At 43.8% G+C, this 21,433-nt stretch overlaps 1 protein-coding gene across 2 annotated transcripts; it reads right to left on the reverse strand.

Moving 5' to 3' along the window:
- Nucleotides 1-1,784: 1,784 nt before the first annotated feature.
- zbtb44 (zinc finger and BTB domain containing 44) lies at nucleotides 1,785-20,458 on the reverse strand. Of its 2 annotated transcripts, none has more exons than XM_080458966.1 (6): nucleotides 20,160-20,458; nucleotides 12,868-13,976; nucleotides 10,723-10,807; nucleotides 9,912-10,063; nucleotides 8,149-8,232; nucleotides 1,785-2,943 (listed from the first exon to the last, which is right to left on the reverse strand). In XM_080458966.1, the coding sequence occupies exons 2-6, from the start codon at nucleotides 13,937-13,939 to the stop codon at nucleotides 2,918-2,920; spliced, it is 1,419 nt and encodes a 472-aa protein (XP_080315092.1). In that variant the 5' UTR covers nucleotides 13,940-13,976; nucleotides 20,160-20,458; the 3' UTR covers nucleotides 1,785-2,917. The 2 variants fall into 2 exon arrangements, with proteins under 2 accessions (XP_080315092.1, XP_080315091.1); XM_080458965.1 differs by having other exon boundaries at nucleotides 2,432-2,943; nucleotides 7,932-8,232.
- Between the last annotated feature and the right edge of the window lie 975 nt (nucleotides 20,459-21,433).

Genomic DNA, 21,433 nt, shown 5'->3' on the forward strand with positions numbered 1-21,433 from the left:
TTGTATCAGGTATGTATTCAGTACTCTGTACTGAATCGGACTCGATACCGACACTGGTATCGGCGCCGCCCTAATTTTCCACACATATTTCTTCACATTCCTTCACGGAGACCCGAACTGAACACAGACTGGAGGAACCAACACGCCGCACGCTAAGAAGCAAGTTTGATTAGTTTTTTTAAATGAACTCATTTCGTCACTGAGTTTCATCATTTCAACGATTCAGCTCACAGTATTTTCATTCAGTATCACATTAACACCACAGCTTCCTCTGTGTGTGTGTGTGTGTGTGTGTGTGTGTGTTTACACACACTGGACTGCAGATACACAGTAAACCTGCCGAGCACTTTATCAGGCACGTCGCAGCCAAACCCGGGATCCCTGCTGGCCTGGAGGAACTCCAGACTCCAAACTGGTGCAGTGGAGACTTTCGTTGTCATATGTGATGATCGTTCCGGTGACATTCAGAAACTGAGTCCAGATTGAAGGTTCATGTGAAGCGATTTGGCACATTTGGCGCAGTGGCTTCATCTCGCGGCTGCCATTGGCTGTGAGCGGTGGGGGTAAATCTACCATGGCAACGGTGTTCCCAAAAAAAGTGCTCAGATGGTTTAAATGATAGTGAAGGAAACTAAATCATATTCCGTTATGACAACGTTGAAATAAGTGTCCACCCACCCCGGGAGAAAGAAAACCAAGACAGAACCCCCAGAAGGCTGTCGCGTTCAGGTCTAGTGCTTCGTTGTACCAAAGAAAAACTCTCCAACTGTCACACCAGATCCTGTAACATCCACCGTGCACTCCACCATCCCAAAGTCCGCTAACATCTCAAACACAAAACAGAAATCTCAATCAGGTGATGTTGGCCGAGCTCCAGCTGGGATGAAATGCTACATTGGCGTTTAGACCGTTTGGGACCTTGAACTGTGGCTGAGATCAAACCTTGTGGCTCCAAGTCTTAAAGGTTTTCCAGAAAGCTCCGAGCTGTTCTTGAAATGACTTGGTTTGATTTGAAATGTTTGCAGATATTAGAGTCAAAATCGCTTTGCTATTCAGACGGTTGGCCTCCTTTCGTCCAGCGATGCTGAGGACTGCTCACGTGAAGAATCTGCGTCGTATTGCTCGTTTGTGTTTCCCCGTGTGTCGCAGGCGGAGTTTCGCCTAAACAAGGGCCGACCTGGATGAGCTTGGATCCTCACCACCGCGGGGCAATATGCCAGAGCTTTAGCTTATTACATTCAAAAATGACAAAAGTTATTGGAGCGAAAGACGTCATCTCAGAAATATCGAGGATCGCCTGCTTGAAGAGGCCCAGTCCTGCAGTTCCACTTTGAACCACAGGATGGTGCCGTGAGTCACTGACGGAGTCCTCGGAGATAAAACGGTAAATTAAAACGCTGGCGTCAGCTTTTGGCATCTCTTAGCTACTTGGAGGATTCCGTGTTCCACAGCGACCCACCACCACCTGGCATTACCTAAATCGTACATATTGCACGTAAAAAAAGACCAGACGGGGTCTCAGTCACCATAGTCCTCGCTGCAATGGAAAATAATAATAATGTGCGCACTGGTGATGAACTTGTTTACGAATTCCAAGATTTGTTTTTCTATTGGAGACACAAGGTTTGTTTTCACATCAGGGTCCAATCAGAAAGAGGTCAAAACTATTCGTATAAAACTATATACTGCACAAGTGTCTTCAGGGAATACTATTTCAAAATATTTCAAGTCTGAACATTTAAAAATGAAACGTACTGTGTTCATATCAAAGAAATGCACAAACGCACACCTGACGTATCATATTTCACGACACCCAACATACACAGCATTCAAATAGTAAAAGTACAGTACAAGCTATTGCAGTAGAGATTAATATTGACATTTAACAGTTTGCTTATAGCGACGGCACTGAAGGAAATACACAGTCTCTGCCCATACGAACTAGCATTACCACTACAAATGAAACACAAGGAGGGTTTTTTTTCTTCCTTCAGCTCAGTTTGTAAAGGCTTGATTTGTCGCTGTTGGTAAAGTCAAGACGTTTCTCTTCTTCTACGCGTTTTCTTTGTTCAGATTGGAACTCTCAGGCACTTTCCAAAAGTAGAGCAAGGCTTGGATTTGACAGACCTCAAATTGGCTAAGACAAATATGATTTTCATTAGTGCTGCATTCAAGTCATATGGGAAACCACACAACCCTCCCACTCTAATAGATGTCCACTCGCGCCTGTTGGGGATGGACATACAGTGAAACCGAGGTCTTCTGACTGGTTGAATTCCCTTATCATCACTCAGAAATGTGAGCTGCTCTCATTGACTTTAGCTGGATTTGGTTTTGATGTGGAACAGATATCCAAAGAACTACGGCCGTGTGTAGAAATCCCTCGTGGAGCCGGCGGAGATCTTCAGAAAACAGCTTCACATATAGAGGAGCCAACTTGCTGCAGTCGTTCCGTTGGGCCATCAAATCCCTCCAGCAGATATTCCCATATGACAAGACGGCAAAATAAGACAAGATGGGCAAGTAGAAGACTTGAATCACTCTATGGTAATGGAAGCCACCTCCTTGGTCTGAGCATGCTGCTGCTGCTGCTCCTCTTCAAACTCCTCTGGGGAACTCCCTCCCACGCTATGGTCCATCTTGGTCTCCTCGCCCATGGCTGCTGTCTCGTCGGCGTCCATCTTGAGGGACGCCGGGGCTTCCAGGGGATCCAGGGGCTCAGGCGAAAGGAAGCCTGAGGAGCTCTCGCAGTTCTGAGTGGAGGAGGAGACCTGGGAGATGACGGGCATCTGGACTGAGGAGGAGGACGAGGCGGCATTGGTGGTGGAGGAGGTGCTGCCCGGGTAGACCGGGTGGTGTTGAGACTCCTCCAGCTCATACTGGACTCCCAGCGCCTCCTCCTCCTCCTGTACCTGGCTCAGGTAGTCGGGCACGAGGAAATCACTGCAAGGACCAAGACAACGAGTTGAGTGCACAAAGGATGTGGACCTTCACATGTAGACATTAATCACCTGGACTCTAATCAGGGAACTCAATGCAGTTGAATCCTCCTTCTTGTACCTCCCTCCTCTAACACAGACACACTTCAGTCAGCAGCCTTAAGAACAGTCCTGGAAAAAAGGCTTAAACCTCCAAAGCTCATTTAAGCTCTATGAAGAGAGATACATGCAGTATGAACAGCGTAGCTGTCACTGCGTCATTGCATTGGAATGAGCGATAACTCTAAATCCACCAGAGGGCGCTGCTCTACGTCAAAAAAACTAGCCAAATACGAAAAACAATAGAGTTCTTTATTATTATTTTTAGAAAACAGGCAGCGTCCTCTAGATCACCACCAAGCTGGTCTCAACACTGCCACTCTTGGCTGCTGGTGGTACTGCAATGTTGGTCCATAACTGGAAACTACTAGAAGAAATCTGGACGACATGAACAGAGTGCAGAAGGAAAACTTTGAGGGTATCCATTTGCTCATATTGAGCATAAATGAGCTTTTAATGTGTGAACAAGTATCCTCTACAAGTTGAAGTTGGATTCAGGGCATTCGAAAAGACATTCAGGCAATCATCTACTGAAAGAGTCTGGAAATGTCCAACAGCGTAACCACGCCATCTTTCTTGTCCGGGGAGTTATTGGACTTATTAGGGTGTTGTGTTGCTGGGTGTGCGGTCCTAAATCTAAAGGCTTTAAATTGTGTGTGGATGAAGTGATGAACTTGTGAACTATCCAGGCTCTAACCGGGGTTAGCCTCCAGGTTCTCCACTTGGATGAAATTGTCATGTAAGCTGGGGGATAAATGTTTGGATGGTTGCCTTCATGTCACTTTAAATGACCCCAAAACAACATGAACACAAACTCAAGGCTGCTGGACTACAAGTCAACTGTCTCTGGGTTCTGGACTGTGGGTTGCTTTGCAACTCTCTATACTTGTGCATCAGCATTAAACATTCCGCTCTAAATGCATTTTACATGTTAAAGAAGGTCTGTGAGAGGAGAGCAGGGTCGCCTTCAGAGGGGCTCGGGCTTTCAGTCGGTCTGCTCTCAGTTCACTTTAGCTTGTACGGCTCAAACTGTTTCTTACAGGATGGGAATGTAACGCGATCTGTAAAGGCAGGAAGTCTTTGTTTTAAGAGTATTTTGTTAAGCCTTTATTTCTCCAGCAACAAAACCTAATTTGGATTTACAGTGCTGACTCGGCACAAGATGGTCCGTGATGTAACTTTATGCACCCATTGTGAACAGAGGGGCTGATGGGTAGCAGAATCAGATATAATGGACATTAAACGACCACGAAATTATTGGATCAATTGTTATAAAACGGTATGTTTTGTCAGTGTTTTAGTAGGTTGTCTATAAAAGTTTCCTTTCAGAAACCTTTCCACGTTGATGATGTCTGTTTACGTGACATTTAGTCATTTCAAGTCTTTCAGGCAATGTAGCTGTTAAGCTAGTTAGCCTTTTTTATTTTCATTAATTATGAAGCTGATCGTCTCCTTAAAGCCGTTTGGATCATTGGAGCTGTTCCAGCTGTTTCTTTTCTTCCCATCGTTGGTGGAGTTTTAACCATTTGAGCTTTTTCCTGTAACTTTTTAAGAGAATTTGTATTTGCCATTTCAACTGTGTACCTTTTAGCATTCGAAATGTTTTAACCATTTCAGTACTTCTATTTTAAGTGTTTTTGCCAACTCATTTGTTTTAAAAAAAAACATTTTTTACACCTATGAAGTGTCTGGTAGTTATTTCTATACTGATTGTTAGTCTTAATGTTTCTTTTTTGTATTTTAATTTTCTGTACTGCCAATGTACGCTCTGATGTAGTACAATCAATCTCGTCATCCAGTTTTCTATTAAATGAAAATATCGACTATTTGGGACAAAAAATCTGATTAAATAACCAGTTTTTATATGTTGTCGATGAAATACAGCAAACTGTGCTTATGTGACTGATTTTATGTCTGCAATAAAATGTCATTACAGTGGTCATTGGAAATACCACATGCCATGTCATATTTGTGGACGATTAGCTTGCATAAGACCATTTTCCACTCTTTTTCTGTGACCTTAAAATGCATCTTGTGTTTTTATCTTATTATAAGCTGAGTGAGTCACATCCTTTGCAGACAGAGACTTGTGGTCTATAGTTTAATCAGGATAATCAAGTGTGTTTATTCAACAAATGAAAAATGGCCTCGACTCAAAGGTCTGGCGCTTTTTGTTTTGGGTTGGTGTGGAGTGAATTCTGCCATTTCTGATGAAAAATTCTGAGAATACTGAACAAAAACTATGAATGAATATAGAGAAACTGGTGCCAGTTTTTATCAGATGTGATAGATAGCGCAGATGTATGCTGCAGTTCCTCGATGTCGACTCCGTAAAGAGTCCAAGAGTGCAACATGAGTCTGGTCATGAACTACATTTTTCAGTCTGCTGTCCTGTAACTTTACCTGAATAGACTATTAAACAGCAGGAACCAGAAGTCAGCACTCACAAGGAAATAGTTTGAGCTGGAGTTGAAGTCCCCTATGAAGCTGGCTTTGAAGTAAGCAACTTCCAAGTGAAAAGACCCACAGTGCAGATAACATGTCCTTTTATGTGAAGTCTGGGGATGGGAGTTAAGAGTGCGACTGAGCGGCCAGAGAATTTTCCACACTGTTATGATCTCAGACGGAGACCCTCTACTATAAAACGTTTGAGAAGTCAATGGCCCGTTTGAGCTGTGCCGACCTGTGAGGACTTGAGTTGATTAAGAAGTGGAAAAATCTGGGAAATAAAAGCACACTTGGACTTTATGAAGACACTGTGTGCTGGCTGCAGAAAGAACAAACAGCTCGCTCCGTTTGGTTAAAAACAGGCTTTCACATAGAAAAAAAAAATATATCACACAATAAGCAAAGTAGGTGTCAGCGTGTATTCTAATGCCAGTATTAGGCCAAACTTTTACCTTCATTTTGCACAACATACACCCTGTTCTCTCTCACAGCTTTTGAAATGCAGTTGGTAAACAGCCCAAAAAGATATTGATAATGAGTGAGAAGAATAGTTTGACACTGTCATGATGCTGGAGCAAACAGATAGTTTGACTGGAAGCACAGGGAAGAAGCATGGGTGGCTTTAAACAAAAGAAAACAAACATCTTAATAAGCACCATTCTGTTTTTCAGGATCATTTGGAGGTTGGTTGGTACAGCGTTAAAAGATAGATGGATTAATTTAGTCTTCATTACAGTAAAAGGATCCAATCAGTTTTGCTTAACCACACATTTCAGTGTTTTCTGACATTAATCAGATTTTCTCAAATTAGTCGAATGAAATAAAAATTAAAAACCATTGTGCAAAGTTACCAGATTTCTCAGATTTCTCTTGGTTTCATATAGTTTTATATATATATCCACTCTGCTGTGGCTGCTCTGGCCTGTAACTCATCTGAGGGCCCGTTTTCACGTGAAAACACAAAACTTTGGTTGTATTTTGGGTGTTTGTTTTCACAACAATGGTGATCGGAGCCACTGAAACCACAGCGTTTTTTAGATCGGCTTCCAGGGTGGAACTTTTCAAAAGTGCTCCGACTCTGACGATGGGGGGGGAAAGGACACTTTCTGGAAACACTCAGGCTCAGACTGTAGAAGGCGGAAGCGCTGCCACTGCGCATGCGTTCCACAGTGGTAATAAATAGTTCTTCTGCACGTGTGAGTAGATAGACAATGACATTAATGGTGAGCCTCTAGAGTGTCATGACTCCATCTTCTCCTGGGTCTTGGTGGTTTAATAGTCCAGAGTCACTGTAATAACAATCTAACTTGATCGTCTGTCCATATAAATGTCCTCACTTCTGTTAATCTTTACAACATGTTGCTCCCTGCATGCATGTGCTGCGTTTGGTTTCATTACAAAAACAACCAACAGCACCAACTTGTGGCCCGGCATGCTAACTACATTGTTTTCAGTGTTCCTGTCTTTTCCGTAGAAACAGACAGTTTTCAAAACGCTGTCGTGTAAATAAAAACTTTTCTGAAAAAAAAAAACGCAAAAAAGATGCGTCTTCAGATGAAACTTGTAAACGGGGCCTGAATAAAGGGATTAGTGTCAAAACAGAGTTAGTGAACTTAGATTAACCAAAGGACACATTTGCTTCAGATCTTGTAGAAAAAGGATGAAATAAGGCTAAAACATTTTATTTCTGCGCCAGAATGAGAAAGCTGTAATTTTGCCAAAGACAATCTCCTGATGCTCACAGCGCTCCTCATCGCTCCGATCAGCTTGATTTGAATCAGTTATTTGAGCTGATAAAAGCTTGAAGAGATTAATTTGTTGAAGTCAGTGACCCTGAGGAGAGGACCCGGGTTGTTTATGGGGCAGAATGCTGGATTGGAGTGGTGAACTCTTCAAAAGGGAGCAGCTCAATAGATAGGTGGCGCTACAAACTGAAGAAAACACATGGAAATGTGTTCGTTGGATTCATCTACCCCCACTACATTCATGTACCATGGTTAGAAGAGTTAAATAATCCATCTTTGAATATCACGTGTTGTAAAAACAAGCAGGAAACTGGACCTCCAGAAACCCAAACTCTGGAGCTACTGATCGGTGGATTCTGTTCAGTTTATGCACATCCATGCTCAACATTTCCCCGTGCCTCCAACCTTCATTCCTACCTTCACATTTGAAAGAAACACATGCTGATGTTATTCATCTTAACCAGAAAATGTTAAAACAATGTTGAAATGAAAGACAAAAAGAAAGACAGACAACTCTCCAGCAGATACAGACAAATAGTTCATGTGATCTGAGCATTTAAAACATTTACAATCATCTCAAACACAATTCTACACAACCAAAAGAGCTTTAAGTATTAGAATCTATACGGAGGTTATGATATTCTGATCCAGGTGAGATCTGAGTAAATGATTTGGGGGTCGGCGCCCCCGGACTCCTCACCTGCTCTGGAAGTAGTTTGCTAGTTCGGATGCCTCATGGTTCAGACTCCTCAGGTGTACAATTAAATTGCCAGAGTTGGTGAACATGGCGCCGCACGTTTTGCACTCATAAATCCGCGGCTTGCGGATTATGTGTCGGGAGACCCTCATGTGGTGCTTATATTCACCGAAGGACGTGAATGTGGCGCTACAAATCTGGCACCGGAAACAGCGTTTACCTTCGTGCTTCAGCCGATGCATCTTTAGGGAGTAGGCCCGTGTGAACTTTTTCCCACAGCGGTCACACTGGAAAGGTTTAATGCCTGAAGGGAGGAGACACAACCAATGCTGCTGATCCACATGGAAACACCACACACAACGTCAGGGCTCCAAAATCTGACCTATCGGCTTAAAGCCCGGAAGATTGGAGTCGTTTACAAATTGTATTCAGAATATATGAACTGTGACGGTGATTTCTAAATACTAATGTATTCTCTTAAGCTTTTCATTTGCTTTCAGTCGGATTCCTGTGTATTTTGTCTCCTGAGGGTTTAATGAATTAATGACACAATTAGTATTGTCATTATTATTATTATTATTATTTCAAAAGCTTTAATGAATTTCTTTAATGTCTTTGTAGAGCACTGTGAATTGCCTTGTGTCTGAATATACATAAATATATACATTAATTTGCATTTTTCTTGCAAAAGTAGCTGGAAAAAGGATGTGAACTCTTTGGAATCGACTTTAAATGTGATCTGATCAACAGACAAGTCACAACATTAGACAAACAGTCTTCTTAAACTAATATTACATGTTTTCATGTTTGTACTTCACAGTGCAGGGTGGAAAACGTATTTGGGTTTACTTACAGGTGATCATGTGTTGGCAGCAAAAACCAAAACCAACTACTTCCCGTTTATTTTAAAACGTAAATTTAAGACCACGTCTATACGACGTTTCAAGAGAAAACACAGTTTTTGCATGGACGTCCGCAGACATTCATCTGGACCGACGAACAAGTTGGATCGCTATTCTGGGTGAATCAGGAGACTATGGACTGGGAGTCACGACACTCTGGAGACTAACAGTGAAACATCGGCGATGGAGTTCCAACATTCTTGAAAAGTTCCACCTTGGTAGCAGTTTTCAAAAAAGTTGCATTTTCAGTGGCGCTGAGGACCGTTGTCGTATAAACAGACACTGAAAATAGTTGTTGTGTAAAAAGGGCCTGAGTTTTCTGTAAATAAGACGCCAGGGACTCGATAAAAACTTCTACATTTACGCTTTCGAAATTTGTATAAGCTGTTAAAAGTTATTTTGAGATTTTATTTCAGTGAACACATGTCCATAAATCTCCAAACTAATAACCACAGTTTGTTTATGTTCTGGTTTTAGTTTCTGGTTTTAGTTTCTGGTTTAAGTTTCTGGTTTAAGTTTCTGGTTTAAGTTTCTGGTTTTAGTTTCTGGTTTTAGTTTCTGGTTTAAGTTTCTGGTTTAAGTTTCTGGTTTTAGTTTCTGGTTTTAGTTTCTGGTTTAAGTTTCTGGTTTTAGTTTCTGGTTTAAGTTTCTGGTTTAAGTTTCTGGTTTAAGTTTCTGGTTTAAGTCCACATTTCATGTTTACAGTGACTGCGAGCACTGATTTTGTGTAAACAGACACCAAACACGCAACCAAAGTTTTTCACTTGAAACCGTTGTCGTGTAAACAGGCTCCAAAACACACAATTATAAGTTTAACCTTTATGGCCTTTTTGAACAATTTTAGCCATTTTTGCTATTAGAGCCATTTTACCTTTAGCAATTTTGTCAAATGACAAGAGTTTATGAACCTGTGATTACCACTAAAATCATTCACATAGAGTGAACATATATGCTTTATTTGCTTATTTCGGTATATATTGTTTCTGATTTGCTCCATTGTGCTGAATAATCCCAACCGGTGAGGTGTGGAACCATGAAAACCATAAAGGTAAACCCAGCTTGTAGCGTCCATCCCACCTACCGGAGTGTATCAGCATGTGCTGCTTGAGGTTTTGAATGCGTGTGAATCTGACTCCGCAGGTGGGACACTGAAAGGGCCGGTCGGGACCGTTAGTGCCGGGCCGGGCCGACGGGCTGATGTAGAGGTGGTAGGGATACTGAATGCCTTCCAGCCTGAAGGACAAACGGAGCAGAAATCAAGGTTACACCTTTCCTCAGGACGACAACCCGAATTCTAAATCTGCAGTCTATCATGTTGCCTCGGCTAACAGCTCCGGGGGAACTGTGAGGGCATCAAACATTCACCATCCCTGAAGTCAAAACCAAGTTGATCGGTTTCCATTATTCCAAAAAACATATAAACATCAGAAATCTTTCCACACTCAAGAGGAAAGGTGAATTTCTGTTCTATCTATGTAGCATCATGATGCTCATTTCAGACTTTAGCAGCTTGTGTCTGCAGCGTTTACATTCCACTAACAACATTCATGCACAGTGGTACATTGGTCTCTGGAGGCCAGGACGCCTTCGCTCAGTCCTCTCTTGATCGTGTTATTTCAGGGTGGCTGGCACCACACGGCTAACAACACGCATCAGGCTGCGTCAGCGAGATTTCCCGTCAGAGGCCACAGACACTTTACCATATAATTCATTTGTAATGTGGGGGCCCGAGGCCTTCACAGACGTATAAACAGCACATCAATTACACATGACGTCTACATTCTCTCCCTTTAAAAAAAAACAACAGTGAGCAGGTGTGGCTGAGATGTCGTGTCTATATATTCTTTATTGCCGCCGACTTGTTCGCTACAAGTTGGGACAAATGGTGATACCTCTCATCGTCTTCTGCATGTCCTCCAGCGTTAGAAGTGCCTTGCATTGACGGCAAGCCTTCCGACACTCCCTCATCCATCGAGCCTGGAAAGAGGAAAGGAAAAAAGAAATGACTCCTCGTGGCTGTCCATGAAGAGGAAAGTAAAAAAAAAAAAAAACAGCCTTAAGCATGACATCCTGGATGTGGTTACACTCGTATACTTTAGTTCTTTGAAGGGTAATCCCCAGTTTGAGGACTGATGCTGCTGGATAACAGTGCACTGCGCTATTGTGGCAGATTGGAGGAAAAAATGACGAATGTTTCCATTTTATTTATGGTTGGGCAGAAGAGAAGAAGAAAAAAAAAAGCTTTTCAAACAGTGTTCGGGCCACCGGACAATAAAACTTTCCACTGAGACCAATACAAACAAAAATGGTGTGGGTGGGGTAGGCAGCCCTGAGAGCAGGGTGAGGCAAGTCGGACTCTGTGTCTTCTACAGCAACAAAACAGTAAATGGGTCAACGCACAACTTCTATTCTTCCCTTTCATCAGTTTCAAAGCCTCTAAAGGTCATTAAACACAGGGAGTGTATACATTTCATGTAGGGAAGACAACAGGTTCACAGAGTCAGATCTCTATCAAAAAGGAAAAAGAACTGAAAAACTCACAACTGCAATTTGGGATTATTAAAAAATTAGTGATGCACCGATGCCACTTTTTTAATGGACGAGGATGAATATTAACCTTAAGCTACTTGCCGATACCGAGTACTGGCATGAGTACTTATTAGATGAATTTCTGCAAATCATCTAAGCAGTATTGGACCCGACACCCGATACTGGTACCGGTGCATCCCGACTCCATCCACCTGTCAGTGACAATCCCCTGAGTCCACCCTGTCTGGAGGATACAGCTGGATTCCCAGCTCTGCACAGTGTATGCCTGGTTTGGATAGAATGAGGCTCCTCAGAGTGACGGTGGATAAAAACTCCACCGGAGCAGCAAGATGGCTTCTTTGTCAAGCGGCGGCACAAACAAGGTCGATAATCCCCCCGGATGTAAAGGTCGCTCTCTTTAATCTACTCTAGTGACCTAGTGATCTTTTTCCTGGTGACTACTTTCTCTGTCAACTAATGAAAAAAAAAAAAAGTTAAAACAAATAGTCTAGAAAGAGGAAAACAATCAATATTTTGTTCAATTCTAAATCAGGTTTGTTAAACTGTCTCTTAAACTTACTGTGTGCATTAAGAGCTGTTTGAAGCCTTGGATCAGTCTTCATCTACCATATCTGATCAGAAATGCTGAAGTATGAGACATACTCGGTGCAGTACTCTGAAGGTATTTTGTCTGATGGAACGTTGTATCTGGACTAAACAAATCCAACATTTGTTCTTAATGAGACGTGTCACCTTCGCTTGGCTCTGTCAAACTGAACCGTTAGTAGAACGTATCTCTGGGGTGTGTCACCTTTACAGGACATTTTCAGATTCAACAATCTTCCTGTTCACTGCATGTGATTTAAATGAGTGCTTCCTGAGGCTTTCTGCTGGGATAATCACAATTATGTTATACCATCACGCTGAAAGTACTGCTGAAGTACTTTAAACTCTCACAACAGTTAGAGGTGATTTATCTGATCTGTAAACTTTAATTATGTAGCCAGTCTTTCTTAAAGAATGCGATGATAATTGCAGCGTTTTTATGCGATTTTATGTAGGAAATTGTCAAAAACTGCAAGCCAGAACACCAAAAACCTGAATTATAGCCTTTGCAAAATGAGTCGAGTAACGACTTCTTTGAATATCATTGAACTGCTTCGCACATTCTTGCAGGGTTATTTTGTGGGTTGGTGTGAGACCTTCTGCCTTTTTCTCATCACATTTCAAATGAGAAAACATGGCTGCTGACGTAAGGGACGTAAGACAGTTGGAGTCTTACGTCCCTTTTTCACAACAATTTCAAGTGAAAATGCAAAACTTTAGTTGCGTCTGTTTACACGACAATGGTGCTCAGAGCCACGGAAAACCTAACTTTTTGAGGTCAGCTAACAAGGTGGAACTTTTCGAAAACGCCGTTGTGTAAACAGTCGAAAACATAATTTTCTGAAACTGCTCGGCCTGCATTGTTTTCATTTCAAAGTGGTAATTTGAGGAGAAGAACTGACCTATAGAGGAGGACTGTGGACTGATTAGCAGCTCCTCCTGGACCTGTTCGCTGCCGGGCACCGTCTGCTGGTCACTCATGGAGCTCTGAGAGGCACTGACTGGCTGTGATGACGCCTCCTGGACCTCTTCATCACTGAGACGTTCCACCTTCACCCTCACATCCTCCTCCTCTGCTGCCACCGGTGACGACACCGCCTTGGAGCTCTCGCACGTCAGGAAGTCACTGAGCCGCCGGGCGACGACCACCTCCGAGGTCCCCGGGGCGCCCTGCTCTAAACAGCGGGGGCTCTCCGGGAGCTTTGACTTGTCCGAGTGGAACCTGCGGTCGATGCCGAATGGGAAAGTCCAGGGAAAGGCCAGGGAGGACTCCACGGGCTGGGCTGTGCTGTCTGAAAACGACGGGGAGGGGTTGGGGATCTGAGGGGAGGTGGTGACCATCTGGGTAGTGCATTTGAGCGGGCTCTCGGGTGACGCCATTGTTACAAAGCTTTTGCGTTTCCGTCGGGATTCTCGGCAAATGGGAACGTTTCTCTCCATCACGCTACAGTCGGAGGACACGGGCGACACGCTGCCGTCCAGCGGCGTCAGGGCGCAGTTAGACGAGGCGCTCTCCGGCGCCGCTTCGTGCGGTTTGTCTGCTGCCATGTTGTTATTAGTGCTGCTGTTGTTGCTGTTCGGACTCCACAGGATGCTCGACTTCATAAACTCCGAACACGTGCTCGCCACTGCAAACATCTGCATGTAGCTTGCAGCCGCCAGCACGTCGATGATGTTCTCCGTGCTGATGGAGAGCGTGGACGTGTAGGCATATTCCAACAGGGGAGCGAAGCCGCTAACAGTCACGTGGTGGAGGTCCAACACAAACTTATCCTCCTCCTCGGCGCGTCCTATTAGTTTGGAGCGGAAAAACTCGCTGCAGCAAGCTAGCACCACCTTGTGGGCCAGGAAGAGTTTGTCTTGGACCCGGATGGTGACGTCACATAAGTGACCTTCGTTGCGCAGGGCGTTGAGCTTGTCCAGCATCTCCTGGCTGTGGGAAGTCGAGCTGTGGGTGAAGGTCTTCACCCCCATCTTGGAGTCCCTTTCTGACTGTGACAGGAAAAGGACCCTATGGAAAGATGGACAGAACAGTGAATGCATTTCAGCACACGCTTTTCCCCAGAAGAGTTCTTTCATCACTTGCGCTGCTTAAAATAGAACTGACGACCCTTTTCAGCTCTGAGCAAAAGACTCTCCAGGTTCTTTCCTTTTAAGTTTTTTTCCCCCTTCAACTCTTTTGTGTTGTGATCAAACTCAATTTCATGAAAAAGTGTCTTATTGTCTGCGAGATTAATTACATTTAAAGAGTTCAATAGAAAATTATTGGGTATTGAGTCTTTGAGCTGATTTCATTAAGAGATACAATAACAGGGCCCTAATGGGATTTGCTCTTCTTTTCTTTTGGCTTCAAGTGATTCACACAGAAGAAAAAAGCTTCTTGCGACAGATATGTGATAAAAGTACAAGCTTCAGCAATGTGTCTGGGTACTCGTATTGACAGAGTGACACCTGTGTTGTACCTTTGTTACTAGCTCCGGTCACACAGAGCTTTGGTTTCAGGGAAGTAACTAGTCATCAGGCTGTGTTAACACCACAAACATGTGATTGTGGAAGAAAGTATATATTCCACCTACGATACACCCATTCAAAGTGCTCACAGTTTTGCCTGAGGATACGTGGCATGAACCACTGGACATCAAACCAGCCACCTTGATATTGGAAGACCACTCCATCAACTCAGGCAGACCAATAAAATCAGTGGCTTCTAAAAACCACACACTGGGAGGTCTTACCAGTGGTTATTGACAATAAATAAAAACAGGAGATATGTAAATTCTCCAAGATGCTGTAGTGGAATCTCTGTGTGAAAAAAAAGTTGCACAACTATATCAATCTGTCTGTTTGTCTTTCCCTCAGGCGTCACAGATGGCTAAGGGGAAATGAAGGTGCTAAAGTAATGAGCCAGCGCTCTTTTGAAGGCGCTGGATTCTACTTTCACTTGTATGCACTATGCAATGTATACTGCTCCCAAACTTAGTCATTTTTCTGCCCCGTTTAAACAACAACATTTCAAGTAGGGATGTAGCCGATCCGATCCGGTATTGGATTCCAGTACCAACGTAATTCACGGATCAGAAATTTCCGCTCCAACCTGCAGAGATTTCTGATCCATGATCCTGGTCTGATCCATGATCCTGGTCTGCTTCATGATCCTGGTCTGCTTCATGATCCTGGTCTGCTTCATGATCCTGGTCTGCTTCATGGTGCTGAAATGATCCCCAGTGTTTCCCTGCTGCTGCTCTGCTCGCTGGCTGGCTGCAAACTGTGGACTGGATTTCCTGAAGGGAGGCGGGTCTCAATGAGACCAGGAGGAATGAGTCAGGAAATCCATTCCAGCAAACGTGGATGTTAGCAACGCAACCCAGCAAACGTGGATGTTAGCAAAGCAACACAGCAACATGGATGTTAGCAAAGCAACACAGCAACTTAGATGTTAGCAAAGCCGTAAGACAGCAAGGACACTGACATCAGAACAATGAGCAGCAGCTCCTCCAGGCTGTCAGCAGGCGATTCACACCTCCGTGAAGCTGCGTCCTACTCCACGCTAAACTCCCTGGAAATAGTGCTGCGTTGCTGAAGAATTTCCCCAGGGATTAATAAAGTGATAGAACTAGTAGAACTGCTTCCTTTTCTGTCCTGATACTAACCTCAAGTTGTCTTTAGAGAAAATACATGTATATATTTGTACAATTCATATTTTACTGTAGAGAGGAGTTTATTACAGCCTCATATAAAATCAACAATAATGATAATAATAATATTAAAGCAAACAGAGCTCTGGTATCGGAATAGTATTGGTATCGGCAGATATCCACATTCAGGTATCGGGATCGGAAGTGAAAACACGTGGATCTGTGCTTCACTAATTTCAAGTGAAAACACATAATTTTTTACGCTTTTCTTTCATAAAAGTTTCACATTTACACAGCAACGTTCTGAAAACTGAAAATAAAACGTCTGTCTAGACAGCAACGTCAACGCTGAATACAATGTCGTTTTCATGTTGGGCGGCTAGTGGGCGCTGTTGTTTGTTTTTGTAATGAAACCACACACACATGCGCAAAGAGAACAATACACTATAAACATGAAGAATGGGAGAACACGGACTTTCATATGGACAGACATCGAAGTTGGGTTGTTATTCTGGGTGACAGTCAACTAGAAAACTACCAAGTGTGGGGAGAATCTGAACAGGGAGTCACGACACTCTGGAGGCTGCCATTGTTGTTGTTGTCCATCTACCCGCACATGGGCAGAAGTATTTGCTACAGCTATGGTGCACATGCACAGTGGCAGAGTTTCTGCCGTCTTCATGGACATGGAGTCCAAGCATTTCCAGAAAGTGTCATGTTCACCCCTCTACACAACGATGGAGTCATAGCGTTTTCAAAAAGCTCCACCTTTAGAGCTGCTCTTAAAAAATGGCGTTTTCAGTGGCTCCGAGCACCATTGTTGTGTAATCGAACCCCCAAAACGCAAATTGTTTTGCTTTTTCACTTGAAATCATTGCCGTGTCAACGGGGCGCCCAGTGTGATACGTTTGTTCACACCAGAGATGCAAAAGCTTACTTATTTGTTGCGCGGGGTTTGAAAGGCAACTTTTAATAAGTTTTCTCTGTTCAAATTCACAGAAATGTGGGTCACATCATGTCCAATTCACACTTTGATCTGAAAAGCTTAATCAGTTAGAGAACTGAAATAAGTGACATGTCTTTAACAATTCAAGTTAGTCCAGCTGGCTTCTTAATACATTTAAAAGTCAGCAAATAATCTCATCTAACAGAGCAATCTCACCTGAAACAGCTGTAATCAGACAAGAACCGGACAGGTGGAGCACAACTCAGGTACAAACAATAATTCTAATTTGTTGCCACCAGATGGTCCCACCTTGACGGTACATTTCGCAGGATAAAATCTTTAAATCAAACAGCTTATGGAATCTTAAGTATACGATGTGTAGCTCCAGTCAAAGATTATATCATTCATCTAAGGGCCTGCTTTGCAGTTGTTGCACATAAGTACGGTACATTATCACTGCTTGTGTAGGACAACTTTGGAATGTCTGATGATTACTTAACCACGCAAACTCCAAAGACTGTGCTGGAGAGTCAAAGTCCAACGTAAAGAAAGGATGAAAAACCACAAGTGAGGTGTGGAAGACTGTATGGGGGGGGGGGGGTTGGACAAGGTGAGATGGTGTGTGGCGGCGGTGGTTCGGGGCTGGGTAGGGAGCAAGGAGGACAAAATGCAGAGTTATGTAATGGCAATCAAAGCAGATGCGCAGCGATGCGAGCCAGACCCATGTGGAGGCCAGTGCACTACAGGACGCTGAGCAGCTGTCTGCGAGACATGTGGATTCTGTGAGGCATGAGATTTTCCATCAAACAAAAGCTGGAGTGAAGGGGGCTCTCGCAGGGAGAATGCACTCCCAGTCAAACACACATACACACACGCAGAGCAAAGGAAAATACTCCTGGGCGATGTTGGCCTAGTAAATGCACAGTGAATTATCGACATCGGCTGCGGCGGTGCAACAGGAGACGGCTTTGTCTGAACCAGCAGAAAGGGCAAACGGCGAGGAGTTTTAATTTCACCATGGGGTGTTCACATGGCCATAATGTCTCCTGTCAGACGAGGTATTCAGCTGCATGGTCTCTATTAAGCTCTTCTCCACAAAACACTATCTTCATAGTGCAGAAAGTAAAAGGTAGGATTGCACAAGTGTGAGTACAACTGAATTGCACGGCAGAAAGTGACAAAGCCATCGTCTCAGGAAGGATTAAGATCAGACCGTTGAGGCTTTACAAAACAGACATTTCAATATGGAAGAATGATATAACACATTTAGTTAATTCCTGCTGCTGTTTTGATTTTCTTAATGTGTTTTATTATCTGTAAGTGAGCTCCCAGCGAGGGACACACAGCCCAGCTCAGTGTTGTTGTGGTAGGTGGAATAGTTTTGTCCAGTGTGACGGTTGGAAGAAGCAGGATTTGCTTTATTCTGGTCCAGGAACCTGCATCTGCTGGTAAATTGTTATAAATGCTTCAGCAGCAGACAACAAGTGCAACAGTACATAACACTGTGCTGATCCTGGTTCACCCTAATTTCTTTATATGGTCTTAATATAGCAGCTCGAACAGGTTTGAATGAATTCATTTATAAACAAGTGGCAGCTAAAAAAAGAAAATCTCATTCACTATTTGTTTGTTGAAATATCTTTTTGTCGAATGGTGTAATGATTCAATTATAATTCCCTTGTCAACCATTCTGACTGATTCCCTGGTGCTTCACTATGTGTTGCGTCCTAAATGTCCTTAATCGTGGATTACTTTTCCCATCATGATTACAAGCAGCCAGATACAAACGTCACCAGCACGACTTTAGTCTGAACAGAGCAGACAACAAGTGTATTTACAACAGGAAATATTAGAATAGCATCAATACAGTGCAGTAAACTTCACAAGACAACATATGTGTATGATGTCTGTTGTAGCACATTCAAAGTTTAGTTTGTCACTCCGTTACAGACTGTACTAGTTTGGAGAAATGCTCCCAAACTTTCTATGCCAACTTTCAAAAAATGTAAAAGACCATTGCACAAGTTGCTAAAGCAAAAGACCTTTTCAACGAGTGATAATGTCAAAACCGTTTGCAGTGCTTCGGTCTGAACAGCAACAAACCAGCAGCACTACAGATCTGTTCAGCTCAACTTAAACATAAAGTAGCTGATAGGCCGTTTTGCAGCCTTTTCTTAACATCACCGTATTGGAGCACAAGCTTCATAAACAAGCTCAGTAAACATAGCTCCAGAAGACAATCAAAACATTTGCAACTATCTTTTTGTAAAATAATGATTTTAAAGCACAAGAAGTTAATATTTTCCAATAACTAGGACTGCAATAAACCACCATAGCCTTCTTTGGCAAACACATTTTCATAATATACCAATAGTATTTCTGTATGTCTCGTAATAACGTCAACGTCTGTGCACATGTCTGCACGGTTTCATTACAAAAACAACCAACAACACCAACTATCCATGTGAACAGACACTGGCAAGTAAACACAAAAGCATGATGCCCCTCTGGAGGCCGCCATGTTTGTTATTACCCATCTACTCACTCAGAAGAACTATTTACTACATCCATGGTGCTCATGCACAGTATCAGTACTTGATGACAGGCCCAAGTGTTTCCAGAATTATCGATTTCCCCTGTTTACACAATGATGGAATTGGAGCATTTTTAAGAAGTTCCACCTCGGACTCCGTCACATGAAATGGTGGTATAAACTAAAATCTGTAGACTTTCCTCAAATGACAAACTGCAGTTCTAATTTTTTCCAGAGACGATCAGTGCTATAGTTTACTCTCGAGATGCAACTTTTCTTTGTCGAAATATTTCTACATATTATCCCACAAACATTGAGGCAGACAGTAGAGGGGGCGTGGCCTCCCAACGGAGGGGGGCGTGGCCTGTTTGCTTTGTTTACATGCGTGCGGGGTGTCTCTGGACTGAGCCCCGCAGACAGCTGACCCAATGCGGTGCATGGTCCCCGCACAGAGACAGTTTGTGTGGAGCTGCATGTAGACGAACACCAGCTTAATAAATCTGTTTTAACCCGAAGAGAAATGCGAGCTAACCGAACCGACACAACCTGAAATCACGCCAAGTGCCGCGGACGCGTCCAGTCTGCCTGCAGCATGAAAAGAACACAGGGGAAGATATGGTGACTTATATCAAACAGAACACTCACTGTTCTGGCGGTATTTTCACTGTCGGTGTGATTTGTTGTTGTTTATTTACTCATTCCTCAAACGTCACCCCCCCCCCCCCCCCCCTCCTCCCCCCCGCGTCCAGCCTCATTGTCTTGTTGTGAAACGCTCCTGTTCGCATATCAAGTCAAAACTTGTGCTTCTGACGCGTAAACTCAACTTTTGTACGTTGAAAATCGCGAGCTCGCGCAGTTTGTTTTGAAGCTTGGGCACGAGCGGAGTTCTTTGACGCAGCTGGTGGCGGCTAGCCGCTGCTAGCTCCCCGTGCTAACGCCGCGGACGCGCGAACACCGCCGCGTCGGTTCTGCACGTCAGCGGGGCCAGACGAGCCCGCAGCCCCGGGGAGCCCCGGCCCGAACGGCGGCAGGGACAAGGCCACCGCGCCGGGAGGCTGCAGGGAGGGGGGGGTGGCTCACCTTGCGGGGCGAGGCCTGTGCTCACAGGCCGGGCCTCGGGATGAGAGCCGCTCAGCTGACGGTAGACTCCGCGGTGCGTCCTGCCGCTCCTCTTCGCTCACATCCCCCGCTCCGTGCGGGCTGCCAGCCGGCTCGACGGTCGCTTTAATGGGCGCTCACATGAAGCGGCATCCCGGCAGGCCGGCGTGGGAAGCTGCGGAGGGGCTGTTTTCATCTGTTTTCATTCCTTTGTGTTCCCCGCTGTCCTCTCTGCGCTCCGGGTACCCCCACAATGCAACGCGCATCCCCCACTGTACCGTACTGTAAGAAGCAGGAAGTGAGGCTGCAGCCTCTCCTCCAGCCTCCATCAGCTGTTCATCCCAGGGCTTACTGCTCTGCCCTGCCTGGAGTTCACAGGGAACAGTGAGGAAAATATCTGAATTACAAAATATGTAAAGATTGTGAATTAATTGCAAGTAAAGATGTGCTGAATGCACTGAAACAGCCAGAATAATTAGCAGCTGTAGATACTGAAAATTAGACAAAGTGAATTTGAATGATCATCCTGTTTATTTCAGTGTAAAACATGCTTTTCATGTTCTAATCTGCTCTCTCTCTCTCTCTCTCTCTCTCTCTCTCTCTCTCTCTCTCTCTCTCTCTCCCTCCCTATACTGTATACTGTATATACAGGATGCCTGACAGATGTTTGTGGTCTGCAGTGAGTTGATTTCTGTCTGTTTGATTGTTACTCTCAGTCTCTGTCCTCTCCTTTCCTCTCCTCCTATTCCCAAACCCCGACTGGAACAACAGAAAGGTTTCTTCTCTGAGCCTGGTTTAAATGAAGTGTCCACCTCTGAGTCTGGTTCTGCAGGTTTCTTCAGTGTTAAAAGGTGTGTTTTTTTTTCCCCACCGTCTCCTCTGCTTTTTCATGTTGAATTGTATTTTCTTCTGCTAAAATACTTTGAAATGATGGTTGTATTTAGCACTATAGACATAAAATTGAACTGAATTGTCTTTGTGTGTTTGTCCTGTGAGGGACAGGAAACCTGTCCAGGGTTAACCTGCCTTGCCCACTGCCAGCTGGGTTTGGCTCCGGCAACTTGCTGTTTTTAGGGATATTTAGCGTTGTGTTGTGTCATTTTGTAGATAGTTGTTATGTACGCGTTTCTCCTTTGAGGTGTTTTCTGTATTTTTCTGTGTTTTTTATCTTACTCTGGAAGTTTTCTGTCCAGATTTCTGTCTCTGTTGTTTTCCATTTCTTGTAACCATATTTTTGTTAGTCATTTTATAGGATT

Source organism: Lipophrys pholis, assembly GCF_963383615.2.
Source record: "Lipophrys pholis genome assembly, chromosome: 3".
Classification (NCBI taxonomy): Eukaryota; Metazoa; Chordata; class Actinopteri; order Blenniiformes; family Blenniidae; genus Lipophrys; species Lipophrys pholis.

Excerpts from the sequence above, each read along its gene's own strand:
- zbtb44 (XM_080458965.1), bottom strand. The coding sequence starts at position 13,939 with ATGGGGGTGAAGACCTTCACCCACAGCTCGACTTCCCACAGCCAGGAG. Across the intron at positions 8,233-9,911 it reads GCACATGCTGATACACTCCG|GCATTAAACCTTTCCAGTGT; the intron begins GTAGGTGGGATG and ends TCCTCCCTTCAG. Across the intron at positions 2,944-7,931 it reads GCAAACTACTTCCAGAGCAG|TGATTTCCTCGTGCCCGACT; the intron begins GTGAGGAGTCCG and ends TGGTCCTTGCAG.